Source organism: Coptis chinensis, chromosome 3 (genome assembly GCF_015680905.1).
Source record: "Coptis chinensis isolate HL-2020 chromosome 3, ASM1568090v1, whole genome shotgun sequence".
In the NCBI taxonomy this organism is placed as follows: domain Eukaryota; kingdom Viridiplantae; phylum Streptophyta; class Magnoliopsida; order Ranunculales; family Ranunculaceae; genus Coptis; species Coptis chinensis.
Genome location: NC_141458.1, coordinates 84,789,374 through 84,811,630, shown reverse-complemented (window position 1 = coordinate 84,811,630; position 22,257 = coordinate 84,789,374). Strand labels below are relative to the sequence as shown.

At 37.7% G+C, this 22,257-nt stretch overlaps 1 protein-coding gene and 1 long non-coding RNA gene across 2 annotated transcripts; both read right to left on the bottom strand.

Moving 5' to 3' along the window:
• Positions 1 to 3,405: 3,405 nt before the first annotated feature.
• Positions 3,406 to 5,015, bottom strand: LOC147511224 (uncharacterized). The gene is made up of 2 exons (XM_086598401.1): positions 4,911 to 5,015; positions 3,406 to 3,798 (listed from the first exon to the last, which is right to left on the bottom strand). The coding sequence occupies exons 1-2, from the start codon at positions 5,013 to 5,015 to the stop codon at positions 3,406 to 3,408; spliced, it is 498 nt and encodes a 165-aa protein (XP_086454527.1).
• Positions 5,016 to 8,704: 3,689 nt separating this feature from the next.
• LOC147511223 (uncharacterized) lies at positions 8,705 to 10,662 on the bottom strand. Its single transcript, XR_015216958.1, has 3 exons — positions 10,294 to 10,662; positions 9,121 to 9,192; positions 8,705 to 8,906 (listed from the first exon to the last, which is right to left on the bottom strand). It is a non-coding gene; the product is annotated as an uncharacterized LOC147511223 (long non-coding RNA).
• Positions 10,663 to 22,257: the final 11,595 nt, after the last annotated feature.

Below are 22,257 nucleotides of genomic sequence, written 5' to 3'. Positions count from 1 at the left end.
ATACAAATACATACATAATGATGAATCCTTAGGTAGATCCTACGACTAAACAATTTATATAATTACAAGTCTAATGAATCATTCCCACACCTAGTGTAATGCGACCAAACAATTTATATAATTACAAGTCTAATGAATCTGTCCACACCTAGTGTACGAGCTACACTATCTCTAGAATAGGAAGGAATAACACAAGATCAATTACAAGGATATGTGAGTATCAGCCCTATATATGCAATATCTCAACAGATTTCCCCTGAGCTACACTGTTCCCCTTATCCTAAAAAGAGGGCGGAGAATCTTCGGTTTCTTTGAAGGAGCTTCATGCCATCATGTGCTACGTGAGAACATAAATTATTCAATAGTATAGTAGTTGATTGAGTACGTGTATGTGAATCATTTCTCCAATGTATTAATTCTTGCATGCACTAGTAAAAGTCTTGAGTTTAACGTGTTTCTCTTGCTGCTTATATAGGCTCCGGTACAGGAGGCCTGTATTAATTTGGTGGAACTCGGTTGCTATGCAGTTTGGATCCCAATCCACTTATTTGACCTACTGATGTGTCAAAAGTCTTAATCATTGATTTACATAGAGATACATGTCTGTGTGTATTGCAATGCAAACCAACGTTATCCAAATAGTGCATCGTAATAGTAGGTATAAAAAGTAGGTCCGTGTAGCACTCTTGTCACACCCCGAATTCGATAAATCGGATAATAATAATGATATTCGACTCCTCGATATCCCGATGTGACAACAACCTCACAACCCAATCTATATCATAACCATAATGAATAATAACACATGCGGAAAACTAAACAATAAAATACTCCAAACAATCCACTCATCATTAAGAAAACTTGTGATCAAAAATTAAATTACAAACTTCTTCACTTAAGAATTCGGAAAAAAATAAATTAAACATATGTCCCCAACAAATTCCACTACATCTCTGAGGAAAAATGAAACGACATCTTATTAAAAATAAATGCTAACATCAATCACGAGCAAAGACGCCACCTTCTCGAACATCAGCTAACCATGTCCAGGTGATCGACTATGTTCATATAAGAACACACCCGGATTAGCAAACATGCAAATCGGGTCGACATTATAAATAATGCTGGTATGAGTAGCCTTAGTAAAACCATTTAGATATACATAATATTTCATTCTTTACATGGCAGGTAGTTCCTCCACCGAGGCACCTTAGCTTAAGGTAGTTAGTTCCTTCATAAAGGCACCTTAGCTTCTAACTAAGAGTAAATAACTTATGGCAGCCTAGTACTTACCTTTATGCATACTCTATCGTAGAGTGGGTCCTCTCTGCAAGAATAATTAGTTTAACCCACTCTCCTGCAAACAATTTGTAATAATCATAACAAAAATGAAACTTAACTTGAAAGTCTTAAATCAATAACCACGCCTGAGGAAAATATCATGGCAGTAACATTTATCAAGTGTCCCTAGTAACCCGTCGTCTCTATGTTTTACCTAGTTTTCCTGGCTACCACAATCGCTACCCAACGCCCGGTATGTACATCCACATGCCTCCCCTTACATAATGTACCACTCGAATTAACTACCACGGCGGGATCTTTTGCACGACACCAAAACCCTCACACGGAAGCCATTATGTAAGTAATGCCACTATTCGGCATAAAATATCGCGCGTCTCGTTCTATTTTGCGAACGGAATAATCAAGCCATTATTCGGCTGCGCCAGAAGGGCCATTCAGATTTACTGAAATGCCCGAAGGGCCAATCAAATTTCACACGCCCACACAGGGCAAGTCATATGAGTTGTGGTAGCTAGGTTCTAGGATTTTCGTTATGTAATTTATTCAAACGTATATATCCATGCATCTTAAAATTTCTCTATCTTCATGTGTCAAAATTTACACAAGATCGACGTCAAATCTATATTAGATACTGACAAACAAGTTATACAAGAGTCACCCACATCCTATCATCGGATTGGTCCATAAAATCAATCTATAACATTTTTAGAAAAAGTCAACAGTCAACGGGTCAATGGTTAACCAAACGGACGGCCCTAACCGGTGGTCATTCCTCCCTTGTCCTCACCCAAACCCATATTTAAAAAGAGTTCAAACCCCCGGGTCCTAAGCGACTAGCTAAACCGACCGGTTTAACCCGCCCATAAACCCATCCGCCCAACTGAAATCTCAAAACTAACTAGATCCCATGCGACCCAATTCAAATTTTAGGACCAGCCCACATAAACCTTGTAAACCGGCCCAACTAATTAGTCCTAAGTCAAAACAGTAAATCGCGACCTGGAGCACCCGATCGCTCTCACGGTCATCCCTTCTTCAGAAGAATACGGCCGCTAGCTTCCAACCACCCCAAAAAATCCTTCACACCACCCAATCACCAATAACTTCGGTGAAAATTATGTGGGTGAAAAACCCACAACTTTACTTCACCAATCGACCACCAATTTTTCAGTTTTACTTAATCCCCTCAAATCCTGGATCCGACTGCCATTAATATTTTTGAAGCTTTCAAACCCCCACAAACTCCCACTACCACCATACATCAAACCACCAACCCACAATACAACAAAATAGTTCAAACACGAAAATAAATACACAAAAATCAAATTCCTCGATTATCCGCAAGAATGGCAAGAATGTATGCTTTTTTTCTGAGGAGGAGGAGGTTAGGGACTCAGCGCCTCCCTTTACCACCACCTAATGGTGTTAACTAGATTATCAATCTACTAAGTTTTAAACATTCACAAGTAATGATAGTCTTTGAAGAGAAAACAAACAGAAAATGGGCGATGAAATCGAGAACATAGTTTTGGGAAGTACATTAAGCTGTAATGCGTTATCTGGGAAAAACAGAAAAATAAACTACTCACCTCCCGTGTTATCGGCAAATGAGAAAATATCGAAGAAAAATGAGAGAACCAATCCCAAAATAGCTCGCGAAATCCGGCGTTCTTCTCCCGTTTTGGCTTGTGTGTGTTGTTTGTGGTTTTCAGAAAAACTAGTTTCTCCCGGAGACACCCTATATTCTCCTTTAACTTCCAAATTACTAAATATTCTTATATCCTAACTATGGAAATATTATTTCTATTAAAAGGATTATATATATTATGTTCCTTAGGTTAATATCTTATTTCCTTTTATTTAAAGCTTTCCAAAAATTAAAGATAATGTACCCACATTCAAAATTCAAATACTAGTTTCCTATATTAACATTATTCAAATTACTATTTGGTATTCCACATGCTAGCCGTTGACCAGAAAAATACAAATCAAATACATAAAATATTAAATATTGTTACGCAAATAATGTAAATATAAAATAGGGGTCTTACAGCTATACACACCTTAAAGGGATCTCGTCCCGAGATTCAGCAGTAGAGGACACTAAGCGAATAACTCTGGATGCGCGACTCTAACCTTGTCCTCTAACTCCCACGTAACATCCTTCTCATCTTCACTCCATTGCACCTTCACCAAGTTCACTTGTCGCCGCCGAAGTTGTTTCACGTCACGGTCCACGATGGTGATAGGTTTCACCGAGTGCGTCAAATCGTCATTAATCTCGATCTCGCCTGGCTCAACAATCTGTGTCGGGTCTTTCACACACTTTCGAAGCATGGAAATATGGAAAACATCATGCACCGAGGATAAAGTAGCAGGCAACGCAAGCTGATATGCCACACTGCCCACACAAGCAACAATCTCAAACGGTCTAATAAATCTAAGGCTCAACTTGCCCTTTTTCCCAAACCTCATCACACCACGCATAGGGGACACCTTCAAAAATGCAAAATCCCCAACTTCAAACTCAACTCCCTTCCTCTTCCGATCAACGTAGCTCTTACATCACGACTCTCGAAGTACGCCTTAATCTGTTCTCGTATCACCCTAACATTCTCTCGCAGTCTCCCTAACAATGTCCGGACCAAGTAAGACACCATCACCCACCTCGCCCAACACGCGGTGATCTACAAGGCCTCCCATAAAGGGCCTCGAATGGTGCCATGCCAATACTAGAGTGAAAACTATTATTATCACATAAACTCAACCAAAGGAATATGTTCCTCCCAACCGCCTCGAAATCAAGGACACATGCCCGAACATGTCCTCCAATATCCGGATTCACCCGCTCTGTTTTGTCCGTCCGTGCGAGGGTGATATCGTACTCAAGTTTAGCTTCGTGCCCATAGCACTGAAAGCTCTCCCAAAACTCTGATGCAAAAGTGGATCTCTATCGAGACAATGGAAACAGTGCGCCATGGAGTCTCACAACCTCTCGAATGTACTTCAACGCCAAACTATCGGTGTTTAGCGTCCCCAATCGAATAAAGTGAGCAGATTTAGATCAATCGATCTACAATAACCCAAATAGACTCATTTCCCTGCGGGACTTAGGTAATCCATCCACGAAGTCCATTGAGATTTGTTCCCATTTCCACGTGGGAATCTCCAAAGGTTGCAACAACCACGAAGGCCTTTGATGCTCTGCCTTCACCTGGCCGACATGTGAAACAACGACGATACTCTCCCACATCTCTCTTCATACCTTCCCACCAAAAAGTCCTCTTCAAGTCATGATACATCTTCGTACCCCCGGGATGGATAGTGAACCGAGACCTATGAGCCTCATCCAATATCTCTCTCTTCAACTCAACATTATCCGAACACAAAGTCTATTCCGATCCTCAAAGCACCATCGAATCTCTCGACCAATCGTAGGGCAATCATCGAAAGATCCACCACTAAGTCACCCAAACTGTACCAAAGAAAGATCACCCATCGTAAGTTCAACACCTTACTCACCAAGGAAGGCCGGATCAAAACCGCCAACAAAGCTCTCGCCAACCCGACTCAACATGCAAATCTACCGAGCTAAAATCTCAAGTGACTTCCACTCTTGCACCATAAGTGAAGTCATCACCTTTGTGTTGCCTACTCAAAGCATCGGCTACCACATTTCCCTTACCAGGGATGATCTGGAATCTCAAAGTCATAACGCTAATGTACTCCATCCACCTCTGTTTGTCTCATGTTCAACTCCTTACGTGAGTACAAATACTTCAAGCTTTTTGTGATCCGTGTACAACTCAAACCTCTCCCCATATAGGTAGTGTCACCATACCTTCAAAGCAAATACCAACCGCCAGACTCCAAATCATCGCGTGGGATATCGCCTCTCATGGAGCTTCAATTGTCTAGATCGTAAAGAAACCACCTTTCGGTCCTGCATCAAAACACATCCCAAATCCGTTACCACTAGCATCGGTAAAACCACCAACTTCCCCCTCTAATGGGAATAACTAAGATCGGCTGTAGTCAATCTTTGTTTCAACTCTTGGAATGCTCGTTCACAATCATCATTCCACAAGAACTTAATATTCTTCCGAAATAACCGTGTCATCGGTGCAAAGAATAAGAGAAAACTTCTCTATGAACCTCCTATAATACCGGCCAATCCTAAGAAACTCCTCACTTCGATGGCATTAGTAGGTTGCTTCCACTCTTTAACCGCTACAACCTTCTGGGGGTCTCTTGCTATCCCCCTTACTTTTCGATATCACATGCCCCGGAAATCTGACTTGACCACCCAAAATGGCACTTGCTGAACTTTGCATATAAGCTGCTCCCTAAGAATTTGTAACACTAACCGCTAGATGCTCCTTGTGCTCCTCAACACTCTTGAGAGTACGAGAATGTCGTCAATGAAAATAATAACGAACTTGTCCAAATCGGATGGAACACCCGATTCATCAAGTCCATAAAGAATGCGGGGTGCATTAGTCATCAAATGGCATAACAGAAACTTCAGACAACCCATAGCGAAAGTCACGAAAAGCTGTGAGAGAAATACTCTGCTCTTCCACACTCATCCGATAGTACCCAGGTCCTCATGTCAAACTCACGGGAATATCAACGCCCCTTTTAGTTGATCTAGGAGGTCATCTATCCCGGCAATGGGTACTTGTTCTTGATCGTCGCCTTGTTCAGCTCCCTATAGTCAATGCACATCCTCAAAGTACCATCCTTCTTGGACACGAAGATAGCTGGTGCAGCCCACGGCGAGTTACTCGGACGTATAAACCTAGTTTATACACACCTTAAAAGGTTTATACTTATATCAACACATAATAATAAATAATAAGCACACAACACACCACAACAAAAGTCAAACACAAACAACAAGGCTTACCCTTTCTGCAACAATTCCTCAAGTTGAACTTTCATCTCATCTAGCTGCTTTGGCGCCAGTCTGTACGCTAACTTGGAAATTGGAGCTGTCCCTGGTAGCAAGTCTATCCGGAACTCTACCTCTCGCTTAGGCGGCAGTCCAGGGATCTCCTGAAAAACGTCGGTATAATCGCGTACCACTTCCACCGCACTAATGTCCTTTTCCGGTATTTCCACCGAATACAGGAAGCTAGTCATCACCGAATCTCCCCGAGTACCACACTCATAAGTGGCAAAAGGAAATCCAGGGCTACTAAAAGAAATGGACCTCGCAGCACAATCTAAGGTAGCATAGTTCTTACTTAACCAATCCATTCCTAATATGAAGTGAAAACCTTCAAAACCCAAAACTATAAGGTCTACTATGAACTCACGACCCATAAAAGAGATCTCAAAGCCCTTACAAGATCATACAAAGTCACCGAACTTCCTAATGGTGTTTCAACACGTAAAGGTTTAGGGAGAGGGGTGGTTTTAACATTTTCTTTTTCAACAAGGCGACGAAATGAAAGAATGAGATGCACCGGTGTCAAATAGAACTCTAAGATCAAGTTATGAGATGTAGCAAAAGTACCGCTACATTTCCCCCCGCAACAACTGTGAAAAGCAAGCCGGGTGATGCATGTCCCTGTCGTCCACATTTATAGCAGTTGCCTGAAATTGGGGGGATAATTCTCGGACCTGGAAGAGCTGCCATCTGAGGCCTAAATTGTCCATTCTGCTGTGGTTGACCTTGGTAACCTTGTCTCTGATTGCCATTTCCCAGTCGATTCTGATATTGATTCCCGCCTGGACGATTCTGATACCGATTTCCCTGCCTCTGGAAACCATTTCCCTGCTGGGGTCTCGGCTGGATCTGCTGGGGTCCCCTGTTTCCCTGACCATACGGCCTAGGTTTGTACCGGTCCCCACCATGACCACGATGTGGTCCAGAATGTCTGGAATCACTAGCTCCTCCCTTACCCTTGTCCCGGATTTCACGAAACTCCTTGTTCTGCTCCTCATACATCAAAGCAAGATCCAAAACTCTGTCAAAAGTGTCCTTGCCGAAAGGAAGTAATGACCTCGACAAGTAAGGGTTCAGTCCCTTGATAAACTTTCTATTCTTCTTCTCAGGAGTATCCGCCACCGGATAAGCGACAAACCTTGACAACTCATTGAACTGGGTAACATACTATTCAATCGTCGACGACCCGTCTTGAGAGCTGGCTGAAACTCTTCGCCTTCTTCCCCTCAAAGCCCGGGAATAAACCTAGCCTCCACTACTGAAAAAAGACTTGTAATGATGGCTAAAACTGTCATGAAACAAGTTTCATGACGCGTTTGTTTGTTAAAAACAATAACCGTCATTATAGAGCCGGCCATAAAAGTTTACAAAACCGTCATTAAACCAATGACGGTTTTGCCAAAACCGTTATGTACTTAATATATTTTATGTCAAAAATAGAGCTAAAACCGTCATAATAGGAGAAAAAAAAATCTTGACCGCTACATGGAAACCGTCATTAAGTTTGGTACAACCGTCATAATTTTTGTAAAACTGTCCAAGAAACATGTTTAGTTTGTGTTGGTTTTGGCTAAGCCGTCATAAAAAGATACATTTTCTGGAAAAAAAAAATATTTTATAATGTTTATTTTATACCCTGAAAATTGCATAAATAATTTACCATTTATACAATCCAACTCCACTACGAGCAACTTAACATTATTAATGTAACAAACTAGCCAATTCATGATCCATTCACAAAACATAATCCATTACATTCAATCATCTCCAAAATTTACATACATTTAATAAAAAAATATCCACATAATATGTATTAACAAGATCAGTTTGCGTGGTTCGATTTTCATTCATCTGTCAAGCTTATTAACCTGCAAAAAATCAAAGTCGAAAAAAGAAAAACAATAATAAGAATAGTATCATGGAATATTAACATGAAAAAAATGAAGGGATAAGATGTTCTTGATCTTTTCTTTGTGCTTTAGTCTATACAAACTTTGAATGTACAACTTAGATTATTTATGGTAGCATATATATAACCCAAAGTTCTTAAGAGTTGTCACTGGCAAAACCATATTTTAACAAGTAATTGCTAGGTTATAGTTCAAACTATCATGCATCAAGCATTTCAAAACAAAGTTACAATTCATCGATCATCAAAGTTAAGTTCAATATAATTAGATACCAGTATTAGAGTAGTAGTGCACCTCTTTTATAATTTCTTTCGCTTTCTTGTTAGATCCAATTTGAGCCTGCCAACTGCCATTATCACCTCGGAATTCCCACCTTGGAATTCCTTTGACTAACTTTCAAAACACGGAAGAGAGAAACTATTTTATAGTCCCACAAGATAATCTATTATAATGAATTAGATTAAGTTTAATCTGCAATAAGGTTAAGCGAAATTAGACCGCGAACACATACCTTGAGCAATTAGAAGCCTTCTTGAGTACGAGAACATCAAATGGATACAATTAAGCACGTACCCCTAAATCTAGAGCATCCATTTTAATTCGATGAGCAACCAAATCCGTGGATGTAAGTGAGGTTGAAGAGATATTTTCAAACAAATTAAGGGAAGAAGCAAGGTAAGACGTATGGCTTGGCAAAAAACCCTTGTTGGACCCAACACCTAAGCAAATGAGGAACAAAACTGGTATAGATAATGAGGAAAAAACCAATGAGCTAAATTATGAATCAGGGGAAGGGAACCACTACTTATATTTATGCAATATTGGAAAATACCACTACCTACACATCCAATAAGCTACAAGCTCATAGAATAATTAAAGAGATGTTAAAAAATGCGTAATAAAATATTCCCAAATACAAAGGAAAACGGAAAGTATTGGTTCATTTAATAGTACCTTCTTCGTCAGGACTATTTCCAAGTTTTGGTTCTCCTAGTGCATACTGAACCATAGGATAAACAAATGCATCTTCAAAAGACAGATAAAAAACTCAACATTTTATTGAGTTCATATAACAATTGTTGGACTTAATTTCAGCATAAATAAAAGCAGGCCAGTTCTACACAACATTGGCAAAGCAAAAAATTGGCATATATACTTTAAAACTATCACAAACCAACCTAAAAAACAAAGTAACTGAAAAAATATTTTGATGGCTATGCACAGCCAGCACACTGAACTTTACCAGAGGCACTGAGCAATAAATGAGCCAACATTAGATAATGTATAGGGATTGGATTCTAACCCATTAAAATCTACAACAAACCCAATTCAGAAAACGGAAACAAGCTATTAACATTCAACATGTCAACTAACATGCACAAAGAGAACCAATACCAAGTCAAATAACCGTTACTAAACAACCTAACAAACCATTAGATATTAGCATGGATGCCTAGTGCAGATGGAGAACATTCTTAAGCTATGATGCAAATGGGTTAGAGAAAGCCATAGTGGCTACTGATATTCTACAGCACCAACTGGGTTAGAGAAACTCCAATAGCATTTTAATAGCAATATATGAGACAATAGCCTTTATGTAATGCTTATTGTTGGTGGCGCTTTTTTGCCACATATATTACCCACGACAATGTGAATTAAATTGTGAAACAGACTCAGGCCAAGATCAAACTAAAACCCCTATAAAAAATCACACGAAAGACTAAGGCACAAGATCCCACCTTTCCCATCTATCTTCCATATTATATCGAAGTTGCAGGTTTTACAAACTTCCACTTTTTCAAATTCGCAAACACCAGATGTTCACTGATTCTATTTATACCCTTTTCTTCTCAAGCTTTGCAGCCAAACATAATAACAATATCATCAAATTTAAGGCCAGTAATGCTAATATAAATGGGGAAATTAGAAAATCTAAATTGTTTAATGAAGAAGACATAAAAAATATATAGAACTGTTGAAGTCAAAAGCAAGAATTTAAGAAAACATAAATCAATATAACAACCTCAAGGTAGATAATAAGAGTATTAAAAAATCCGGAACCTTTGTCTTATATAGGCTGCCCAACAAACTCAATTCAACCCCAATTAGCTTGTGAATACAAAATACCTTGTTATTTCTGCTCGAGAGATTAGAACAAATTTTGTTGTTTTTCTCAACTTCGTTAATGGAAACGAACTGTACAAAAGCATCCACTTTTCAAACTTTTCGATCAATTTCAGAATTCGACATTTCTCCACCAAACGCACTCGTCCCGCCCATTCTCGAATTAAAAAGCTTCAGATTCACGGATTGAAGAAAAATGGTTATGGTTTAGTCGTTCATAGAAAATTAATTAAGGAATCCTTCCTTGACAAACTTTGCTAGGTCTTCAGAGAAATCAATGGGAGTTTGAGAGAGGAATATGGTCGAGTGTAAGAAGATGAAGATGGACTGAAAAGGAGATGATTGAAACAATAAAGCTTTTCAGGAAGAAGGAAGCCCGGAAGGAATTAAGCCGATAAGGCCGAGAGGTGTTTTGAAATTTCACCTCAAGATTTATTCGATATTTTGAATAAGATAAAAACGATCTACTCTTTTACCCTTTATCCCAGTGCTAGGTCTGATTAATGTTGACGGTTCACTTTTTGTACTCACGATAGTTTTTCTTTCGTTCTTGACGGTTGAATATGGTCCGAAAACTTGCACCAAAAAAAATTGGAACGGTTTAATATACTGCTAATTTGACCATAAAATCATAATATTTTCTTGACACATGTGTCACACACGACATAATGTTACAACAGCCGTCATAAAATCATAATATTTTCTTGACGCCTGTGTCATACACGACATAAGGTTGCAACAGCCGTCATAAAATTATTATATTTTCTTGACGTTTGTCTCATACACGACATAATGTTGCAACAGCCGTCATAAAATTATTATATTTTCTTGACGCTTGTCTCATACACGACATAATGTTGCAACAGCCGTCATAAATTTATTATATTTTCTTGACGCTTGTGTCATACACGACATAATGTTGCAACAACCGTCATAAATTTATTATATTTTCTTGATGCTTGTGTCATACATGACATAATGTTGCAACAGCCGTCATAAATTTATTATATTTTCTTAACGCTTGTGTCATACACGACATAATGTTACAATAGCCGTCATAAAAATATTACTAAAACACCTATCTTGACGGTTTGTAACAAAGCCGTCAAGATAGATAAAAAAACAAGCGTCATAATATGTCATTTTTTTAGTAGTGCTCGAACTTCTCCTGGAACTCAGTCCAAGACATCGTATCAGCATCAACATGTGGAAGAATAGACATCCACCAAAACTGTGCTGCATCGTCCAACTGATGGGCAGCCAACTCCTGCTTCTGAACCTCTGTCAGATCCATGTGCTTGAAAATCATCTCGCAAGCTTTAAGCCAAGCCTCGGCTACAAGAGGGCCAAGGGTTCCAGTGAACCTCTTACCACCCAGGTTGGCAAAGTCCTTATTACGCTTAGCAAACGGATCATTATGATTCCCTGCATTATTCTGCACGGCCTGCAGGAGCCGAGTTAACTGTCCCCCTATCATCTCGATAGGAGCGTTCCCTACAGGTTCAGTACCATTGCTTGCTCGTGTCTCAACCATGATCTAAAGTTCAAACAAAACTCCTATTAATATCCACAGAAACCCCAAAACACTCAACAATATTACCCATAATCCATATCCGAGGATCACTTAGACATTCCCAATCTAAGCTAACCAAATGCTCCGATACCAAACTGTCACACCCCGAATTTCGATAAATCAGATAATAATAATGATATCCGACTCCTCGATATCCGAGATGTGACAACAACCTCACAACCCAATCTATATCATAACCCTAATGAATAATAACACATGCGGAAAACTAAACAATAAAATACTCCAAACAATCCACTCATCATTAAGAAAACTTGTGATCAAAAATTAAGTTACAAACTTCTTCACTTAAGAATTCGGAAAAAATAAATTAAACATATGTCCCCAACAAATTCCACTACATCTCTGAAGAAAAATGAAACGACATCTTATTAAAAATAAATGCTAACATCAATCACGAGCAGCACGCCACCTTCTCGAACATCAACTAACCCTGTCCAGGCTGATCAACTATGTTCATATAAGAACACACCCGATTAGCAAACATGCAAATCGGTTGACATTATAAATAATGCTTGGTATGAGTAAACCTTAGTAAAACCATTTAGATATACATAATATTTCATTCTTTACATGGCGGTGGTTCCTCCACCGAGGTTTTAGCTTAAGGTAGTTAGTTCCTTCATAAAGGCACCTTAGCTTCTAACTAAGAGTAAATAACTTATGGCAGCTTAGTACTTACCTTTATGCATACTCTATCGCAGAGTGGGTCCTCTCTGCAAGAATAATTAGTTTAACCCACCCTCCTGCAAACAATTTGTAATAATCATAACAAAAATGAAACTTAACTTGAAAGTCTTAAATCAATAACCACGCCTGAGGAAAATATCATGGCAGTAACATTTATCAAGTGTCCCTAGTAACCCGTCGTCTCTATGTTTTTCCTAGTTTTCCTGGCTACCACAATCGCTATCCAACGCCGAACATGTACATCCACATGCCTCCCCTTACATAATGTATCACTCCATGCATAACTACCACGGCGGGATGGATGTCGCGACACCGTAACCCCTCACACGAAAGCCATTATGTAAGTAATGCCACTATTCGGCATAAAATATCGCGCGTCTCGTTCTATTTTGCGAACGAAATAATCAAGCCATTATTCGTTATGTAATTTATTCAAACGTATATATCCATGCATCTTAAAATTTCTCTATCTTCATGTGTCAAAATTTACACAAGATCGACGTCAAATCTATATTAGATACTGACAAACAAGTTATACAAGAGTCACCCACATCCTATCATCGGATTGGTCCATAAAATCAATCTATAACATTTTTAGAAAAAGTCAACAGTCAACGGGTCAACAAATAACCCGAGCGATCGGCGGTCCTAACCGGTGGTCATTCCTCCCGGTCTTCACCCAAACCCATATTTAAAAAGAGTTCAAACCCTGGTCCTAAGCGACTAGCTAAACTGACCCGGTTTAACCCGGCCCATAAACTAATCTGGCCCAACTAGAAATCTCAAAACTAACTAGATCCCATGCAACCCAATTCAAATTTTAGGACCAGGCCACATAAACCTTGTAAACCGGCCCAACCAGAACTGATAGAGTCCGGCCCAACTAATTAGTCCTAAGTCAAAATAGTAAATCGCGACCTGGAGCACCCGATCGCTCTCACGGTCATCCCCTTCACGGCAACAGCCGCTAGCTTCCAGCCACCCCCAAAAATCCTTCACACACCACCCACCAATAACTCAGCGAAAATTATGTGGGTGAAAAACCCCACAACTTTACTTCACCAATCGACCACCAATCTTCAGTTTTTGCAATCCCCCTCAAATCCCAGATCTTACCACCATTAATATTTTTGAAGCTTTCAAACCCCCACAAACTCCCCACTACCACCATACATCAAACCACCAACCCACAATACAACAAAACAGTTCAAACACGAAAATAAATACACAAAAATCAAATTCCTCAGTATCACAGTAATGGCAGTAATGGCGTTTTTACAGAGGAGGAGGTTTGGGGCTCGTGCCTCCCTTTACCACAACCTAATGGTGTTAACAGTACTATTAGTCTACTAAGTTTTAAACATTCACAAGTAATGATAGTCTTTGAAGAGAAAACAAACAGAAAATGGACGATGAACAGAACATAGTTTTGGGAAGTACAGTTAACTGTGTCTGTATACGGGGAAAAATAGAAAAATAAACTACTCACCTCCCGTGTTATCGGCAACAGAAAATATCGAAGAAAAAATGAGAGAACCAATCCCAGCTAGCTCGTGAAATCCGCGTTCTTCTCTGTTTTCGGCTTGTGTGTGTTGTTTGTGGTTTTTCAGAAAAAACTAGTTTCTCCGGAGACACCCTATATTCTCCTTAACTTCCAAATTACTAAATATTCTTATATCCTAACTATGGAAATATTATTTCTATTAAAAATATTATATATATTATGTTCCTTAGGTTAATATCTTATTTCCTTTTTATTTAAAGTTTTCCAAAAATTAAAGATAATCTACCCACATTCAAAATTCAAATACTAGTTTCCTATATTAACATTATTCGAAATTACTATTTGGTATTCCACATGCTAGCACGTTGACCAGAAAAAATACAGTCAAATACAGAAAATATTAAATATTGTTACGCAAATAATGTAAATATAAAATAGGGGTCTTACAACTACTCTAAAATATGTGCTACTGGTTGCATGGGCTTCACCACTCGTTAGGGTCGAGGCATCAAAACTATTTTGGAAGCAGAAATAAGGTCTTTTTTTATGATGAACATGTTAATCTTGCTTGTTGTACTAAAGAGATCACAAAGCTAGTCAAAGAAGCTTACTTCTTGCCACCAAGGAACAATTGCAACAATGCCACTGAACTCGCTATCTTGAGCAAGTGGTGTCTCTAAACACGACTATACCTAGTTCCAAGAATTTGCAAGTGCTAGTGGACTCCCCCAGCAAGTGATATGGTGAAAATTTACCGTGATGGGTGTTCAATGGGGAACCCAGGAGCTACAGGATATGGGGTTAGGACACACAAGGGTGATTTTCTTCTAACTACATGGAGGAAGATCAAGGTAAACACAAATTATATGACAGAGTGCATTGCAATAGTTTTGTGCTCTTCCCAACATCCAACCAACCCCAGCCCACTTCGCCCGTGGGTCCTACCGGTCCGATTACTGAAGCTCCCCAAGACAATCCTACTGCGGAAGTTCCCCAAGGTGCAATCCCTCAAGACGAGGCAATGTCTAGAGGCCTCACCCGAACGGAACTACGTGGCGAGAGAGTTCGACTAGAGAATCACATAGTATTATGTCGTCGATTCGAAGAAGCCGCCCAAGCCCTCCGCGATCGGCGCTGCAGCTTGTGTTTGCATGACATCACTCTAGGTTTCTCAGATTGGAATCGACAATTGTCGGTGCGGGCCAACATGCGGAATTGGGTTGCGAAGATTGTGTCTAATGCACTATCTATTGTCCTATTGCTAGTGCTTATGAGCTCTTCAAGCGCGGAAATCTCGTAAATGATCACTTCGGTGTGAGTATCCCTTTAAGGTAACAAGGTTCCCAAAAGGTCGAGATGCCTGAACTCCGTCCCCATGTAGCATAGCGAGCGAGACCAAAAGCAAGCCCGACAAAGCGTAGGCTAAAAGATGGATCCGGGGTGCATAAATTTTTCTCATTTGAATTTCTCCAGGTAGTTTTCTGTTTCACTTTAACTATGAATTCGGAATTACTGGCATATATATCTTCAATGATAGCTGATATCTTCACCATAGTAGGAGTGGCCTATATTCCGCTTATAGTTTTGATAATATTTCGCACAGGGCGCTTGAGAGGTTTAAATCATGAAAATATGGCCGAAAAGCTAGGAAACATCTGTTTTGATACGATCAAGGAACAAATTAACAACAAAATCGAGGAATTGCTACTACTTTATTATGATAATAATCTTGTTCTTCCCCCTGATCGGGGTATTCAAGAAATAGCAACCTACCTCCCTCAGGATTCTAAATCCTTGGAACAACTACTTTCTATTTTAAGAAATATTACGGAATTAGGTCTGCAAAGTCAAGAGTTTCAACAAATTTTACTATTTATCTGGCATTGAATTTTGGACATAGGTTAAGGTTATGGAGTTTTAAATTTTTTTTCTTTGAGGAGGACTATAATGAGGAGGACGATAGACCCACTCACGATCTACTAAAAGGAAAGTAGCTTTATATTGGTTCAAATCCAATTCGTGAGATGGCTAGTGATCTTTAGCTGGTCATGGCCATAATGTGCTATTTTTTTTCCTCGGACTCATTGGAACCTTCTTTTTCCTCTCTGGAGGTTTGGTTTTGCCCATAGGGTTTGACTGCGATGAGGTTTTAATGAGGCCTGCAATGTTTTGGACCCGGACCGTGGCGGCTTGTGGCTCCAATTCATCGATGGGTGTAGCATTATCCGGATGCAAACATGAAAATGAGTTATTAATTGGCATGTCCGAAGAATAAGTAACCTTTTCCTTATCCTTGGAAGCTTGTTTTTCACGATAGACCATAGGCTTCTTAGCGTTGCTACGCTTTGAGTTTCCATCTCCATCATCACCTTTCGGTTTATCTTGCTGCTTATTTGGATTCTTACGACAAGTAGCCAAGGAATGGCCAAAATAACTCCGGATGCCAATACTTTCGATACTAAGTTCATAGATACGTACCCAGATTTAAGCTATGGAAGTGCGCAGACGATATGGATGAAAATCTGGGAACCAACGTTGCAGGCGGATGACGCCAGGGTTCATAGACCATGCGCCACGAGCGAAAACACGATCGCGATCTGCTTGTGAACGGAACTGAACATTGTAGTAGCCCTTCCCTATATTTAAACTTCTCATATAGATCGAGTGTTTCCTAAATAGGAAATGCTTCATTTTGATAGATTTTACATTTAAAAATTTTATGATCTAATTCAAGCACAAAATGTTATGCTTTAATTAAGCCCTCCAATATACAAAAAGTTTTAACTACGCATTTGGTAGCAACTCCTGACACCACACATGAACTTTTTTTTTGATAAAGTGACATTACACATGAACACCCCAACTAATACATCACAATTAATCTATGTAGGTACAAACTGTAGCAAACACTTATAGTAGTAAGAACTTATAAGTTACAAGTTACAAGTTACAAGTTATAAGTACAAAATATTCAAGTTTGTGTATCTCCCCCAGTCCCCTTAATATTAAATTAAACTTTATAACTTAATTCGAAAAATTTTGGCCATCTCAACAATTAAGAGACTCCTTGTGTATTTTCCCTACTCAATGTATCTTCTTCTTTATTTCCTTCTTATAGATAGATTTTAAATAAATTATGGTATTTTTCCAAGTTATAGTTGGTCGATCTCATCCCTAGCGGTATTCTGGCCACCTGTCAATATTTCAAAATAAGTATTTATTTGGACCAAGTGTGTTATATGTTCCAAAGTCTATCCCATATGTCCCATTCCCTAAGCCTCTTTAAAGTTCAAGCACAAGCCCTATTTCCAATCAAGGTTTTTGTGATGTTATGTCAAATGGATTCGATGTTAAGATGGAACCTAGACGTACATGTACAGAACATAGTTTCTAGACTTTTTTCATGATTTTTTGACAAACACACAATTTCTCTAATTGAGTCCCGTTTTGTGTTTTCCTATTATATAATTTCTTTAATTTACTCATATGTTAGGCAGTGCAACTTCGTGTGCTTAATTTTTGGTTCCGATCAAAAGATTACTTAACTGGCAATGAGGTTACTTGGCCACAACAATAATGATCTTCTTTTCTTTAATTCCAACATGAAAGATTAAAATCTATTCACAGGCGAGGCGGTGATGTCTTGGTGCCAAGTCCTGCTTAATTCAATGCAATGGTCATTCTTTTACAACTTTGAATTTAATGAGTGTGTTTCATTTCAAGTCCCATTATGCCCATTTATTTTGGTGGTGTCAATGTCTACAATTTTATGACGACATCCTCCCACTCAGATTTTGTGCTTTTACCTGTAGCTAAATTGTTAATATCATTGGGGGTAAGATAATGCGTATGTGACATGTCTATATACACACGGTTTATGCTGCAAATAGATAGTTTTAGAATAATAATACGAAGTCCATTTATGTTGTTAAGAATGGAAATCAAGACATATTTAACATTGTTCTTTTCATGATCACCGTGTTTAGCTAGTTTCCGGTCAATTTGTATTATTCTTTTCTATTATGTTTTCATGGCTTCATTGCATATTATCTATTCTCTCAAAACTTCCAATTATTTTTAAGATTTTTTAGGAGAGAGTTACGTCTTGTTAAATGGATTATGTTGATATTTAATTCCAACATTGAAGAAAAATCTATACGTACATAATTTGTAGGGGTAATAAGATCATATTTCCTATTTTTGGAAATAATTTATATAATCTTTATACGTGGAATGGAAATAATTGCTAGTTAAACATAAATAAGTGTGTGGAATTTGTGGGATAATTTCTTTCCTATTTTTGAGGAAATAATAGCTAGTTAAAAATAATTATGTTTTAGAAAATAATTGTACATACTAATTTGAATTGCACTTAAGTTGGGAGAGTTGTACTAAAACAGGAGTTATATTAATCGTAAGTAGATCCATGTCCAAGCACTCTTTTGGAAAGTGGGAATTGAATCAAACTCTCTAAAGAGTCCACGTGGCATGGTAGAAAGCATTGTAGAAAGCCACGTAAGAGAGAGAAAATGATATCTCTCATATTAGAGTGCCACCTAATGAGAGAGAAAAATCTCTCTTAGAGTTAAACATAATTATGTTTGCGAAATTTGTGGTATAATTTCTTTCTTTTTTTTTTAGGAAATAATAGCTAGTTAAAAATAATTATGTTTTAGAAAATAATTGTATATACTAATTTGAATTGCACTTAAGTTGGGAGAGTTGTACTAAAACAAGAGTTATATTAATTGTAAGTAGATCCATGTGCAAGCACTCTTTTGGAAAGTGGAAATTGAATCAAACTCTCTAAAGAGTCCACATGGCATGGTAGAAAGCATTGTAGAAAGCCACATAGGAGAGAGAAAATGTTATCTCTCATATTAGAGTGCCACTTAAGAGAGAGAAAAATCTCTCTTAGAGGTCTCTGCTTTAGTATATAGACAAGGTTTGTGACCCGACCATATGGCCAGACTCTTTTAGATATCACAAAAAAAAAAAAAAAAAAAAAAAAAAATCCTTCGAAAGTACTATAATGTGAACCTTTTACCATGGACTATAGCAATAAGAAATAATTCCGCAAAATTAGGAAAGGACTATGGAATATTTAGAAGCAATAACGCATTATAATGAGCTAAATGTTAAGTACCCAAATCTTAAGAGCTTTGCAACTTAAAAACTACATCAGTGGTCTTAGTTTTCAAAGTGCTAATAATTTCAGAAGCATCTTTGTCCAAGGCCATGCCATATATATGCAACAGTATCTTCACCTACATTTGAGTGGCTCCCCTACATATCCATTGCTAGTGGCCACCATAAATCAATCCAGTGTTCATATATGTTCCATTTGATTGTTAGGGATCAAAAGATCGAAGGAATGTTGAATGGAGACAATCAAAAGATAATTGCTAGGTAAGCTATGCAATTTCTCAACTCTCTCCAAGTTCAAACTAAAACTCGCTGAGACTTATATGCTCGCAACTAAAATTATGTATGCAATATACATATATTAGATATTTTAAAGTAAAAATTTCCTTCGTATTGAAATTCTGATGTTAGAGAAGAAGCACATATGATGTTTTCAAGAATATATATTAACCAAGCAAGATGCCAAGATTATACACTGACAGATCTCATTTTCAGAACTAAGTTGCTACTTCAAATCCACTATAACCGGCCTAGTACATGGTTCAAGTGTCATTCTCATTGAGGAATGAAGTTGATACTTGAAGTAATAATATGCAAATAAAAATTGTCAAGTCCCTTCCAACCCTTCAATGTAAAGATCAGTAGTTTTTGCCATTATTTGGCCAATATGTTTCCTTATCCTAGCCTTGCTAACCTAGTAAAATAAACAAACAATCTAAGTAGACTCTAAATATTTTCATGAGAAGAAGTACTTAATAAGGTAATGACATAGGGAAATATATTTCACTGATGCAATCTTTTCTATAACCTTTATCCTTGGTTCAAAGGCAACCAGATCGAACAACCATCAAGTGATTAAATGAAGTAATTTTATAATGCAAAAGCAACTATAGTCCCGGCCCTCTATCTACAATGCTTATTTGTTTCAATGTTCTATGGCCTCAATAACTTTTTTGAGTACTTAAAAATGGTTTGTTAGCTAGAGCTAGTGTTTATTTGTCATGACCAAACTACAATAAAATTAGCAATATGATTAGTTTTAAGAGATTTTGTACCAATATATATTTACATATAACGTACACTAAGTCTTGCAAAGGTTTTTTACCTCAAACTTTCAGACGATTCGCTCAACAATATCATATATATATTGATTTTTCAATTCACTTTCATTTGTACTAAAAGCAGCATGAAAGTACATATATATCAAAGTGAATCACGTACATGCAAAGAACTCGTAGCAATTTGAAAATAATATCAATGAACTCATAGCAATTAATAGATATCTTTTCAACAAAACTTCCTTGCCTATGCCAACCATAACTACGTACATCAGACTATATGAAAACTACATGTTTTAGTTCCGTTAGAAAGAATTATTGATGAGAGTAAAACTCTCTTATCATATGAAAAACTCAATTTGAATTGAGTTTATTCGCCTAGCTTTTCGCCAACTTAGTGTGAAGATTTGTTTTTGTTTACAGATCTATTTATACACATGTTCCAACTCTTTTTGTTTGCAATTAGGATCCAACACTATTTTTTAACGTAATATTTCAGGCAACCGTACCATCTACAGCTCTATTACTTCGACCCTAATCTCTTTTTAATTTGTGAATTGAATCTTTTACACAACTAAAAAAAACTCATTCACAACACGATGAAAGTAGAGAAATTGATAGCACTACATCTATTTCCTAGGCTGAGATTATTCCTACCATGCATCAACAAAATTCAAGAAAATATCACTAAATATAATTAGGTATTCACATGACTTTATATAAAGGTACACAGCACACCTGTAGTTGGGATCGGTGAATGGATTATATGGTTCAGGGTTGCATTCTATATTCCTAGACTGCATAGCTATTACCTAGCCTGATGATTGATGATTGGCACCTTAATACAACCGGTTTATCTTTATGTGTTAGTTAATTAGTTCTTCAATTTTTCTTTCCTTCTCCCAAGTCTTATGGAAAGATTTTTGTAAATATGTCGCCATGTGGCAGAACCAAGTACTGGGAAAGTGTCACGTATTAGGAAAGAAACTGTCCACCTCATATGTACTCTGCTTTAATATAGAGAGAGGTGATAGTAGATTGCTGACACATGGCAAGCACTGTGCATATAATTGGTGGGGGTCGGGCCAACCTAGTACTTAGTACGGTTGTGGTAATCACACAATGATGCAAGCCCTCTTGGAAAAAAATGCTTCATCTTTTGCTTTCGTTCATCTTTTATATCTCTATCTCATGTTTTAATGATACGAATTACTGCTCACTCATAAAAAAAAAAAAAAATTAAAAAAAAAAATATAATAATAATAATAATAATTAATTAATTAATTAATTAATTAATTAATTAGGCGATTGAAACAGAAATTACAAGGTGGGTGAACCTTTGGCTGTCAATTCCCTAAGGCTGTAAGCTATATATATATATATGAAGAACAAAGAAGATGGAATTATTTAAATAAAACTGCGTCAATATAGAATTACCAATATTGAGATAACTCGGAATGTCAGATTGAATGAAAGTTTTGATTACCAATATTGTTTATCCATCGTCATGTATGCTTTCTACAATAGGTACTAACCAATAATTAAAACAGGTAATTTTATACCTCACCAATTTGAACGAAAACTTTGTATTTAAAAATTGTGTAGGAGCACGAAGGAAAATTTAACTCTAGCAACATAAACCCAGAGAAAAAATCCGCCATACTAATAGTTTTATACGATTATACTCGTACAGTACCTATCGATGGTGACACACGCTAAAAGAAAAGAAGAACAGATAGAGAAAACGAAAGAAAAAACATAATAAGAGAGCACTCTATAGCATGACCAGGCGATTGGATAAGATCCTGTGTTATACTGAAGATGATTCCTTCGAAAGTAAACAACTTGTAATTCATTGGAGCTACAGGATTCGAAAGTAAACAACTTGTAAATCATTGGAGCTACAGGACAAGTTTATATAATCGGGGGACTTCTAAACTCGTTCAAACAATCAATTGCTTTGTTAGTCCCATTTGTCA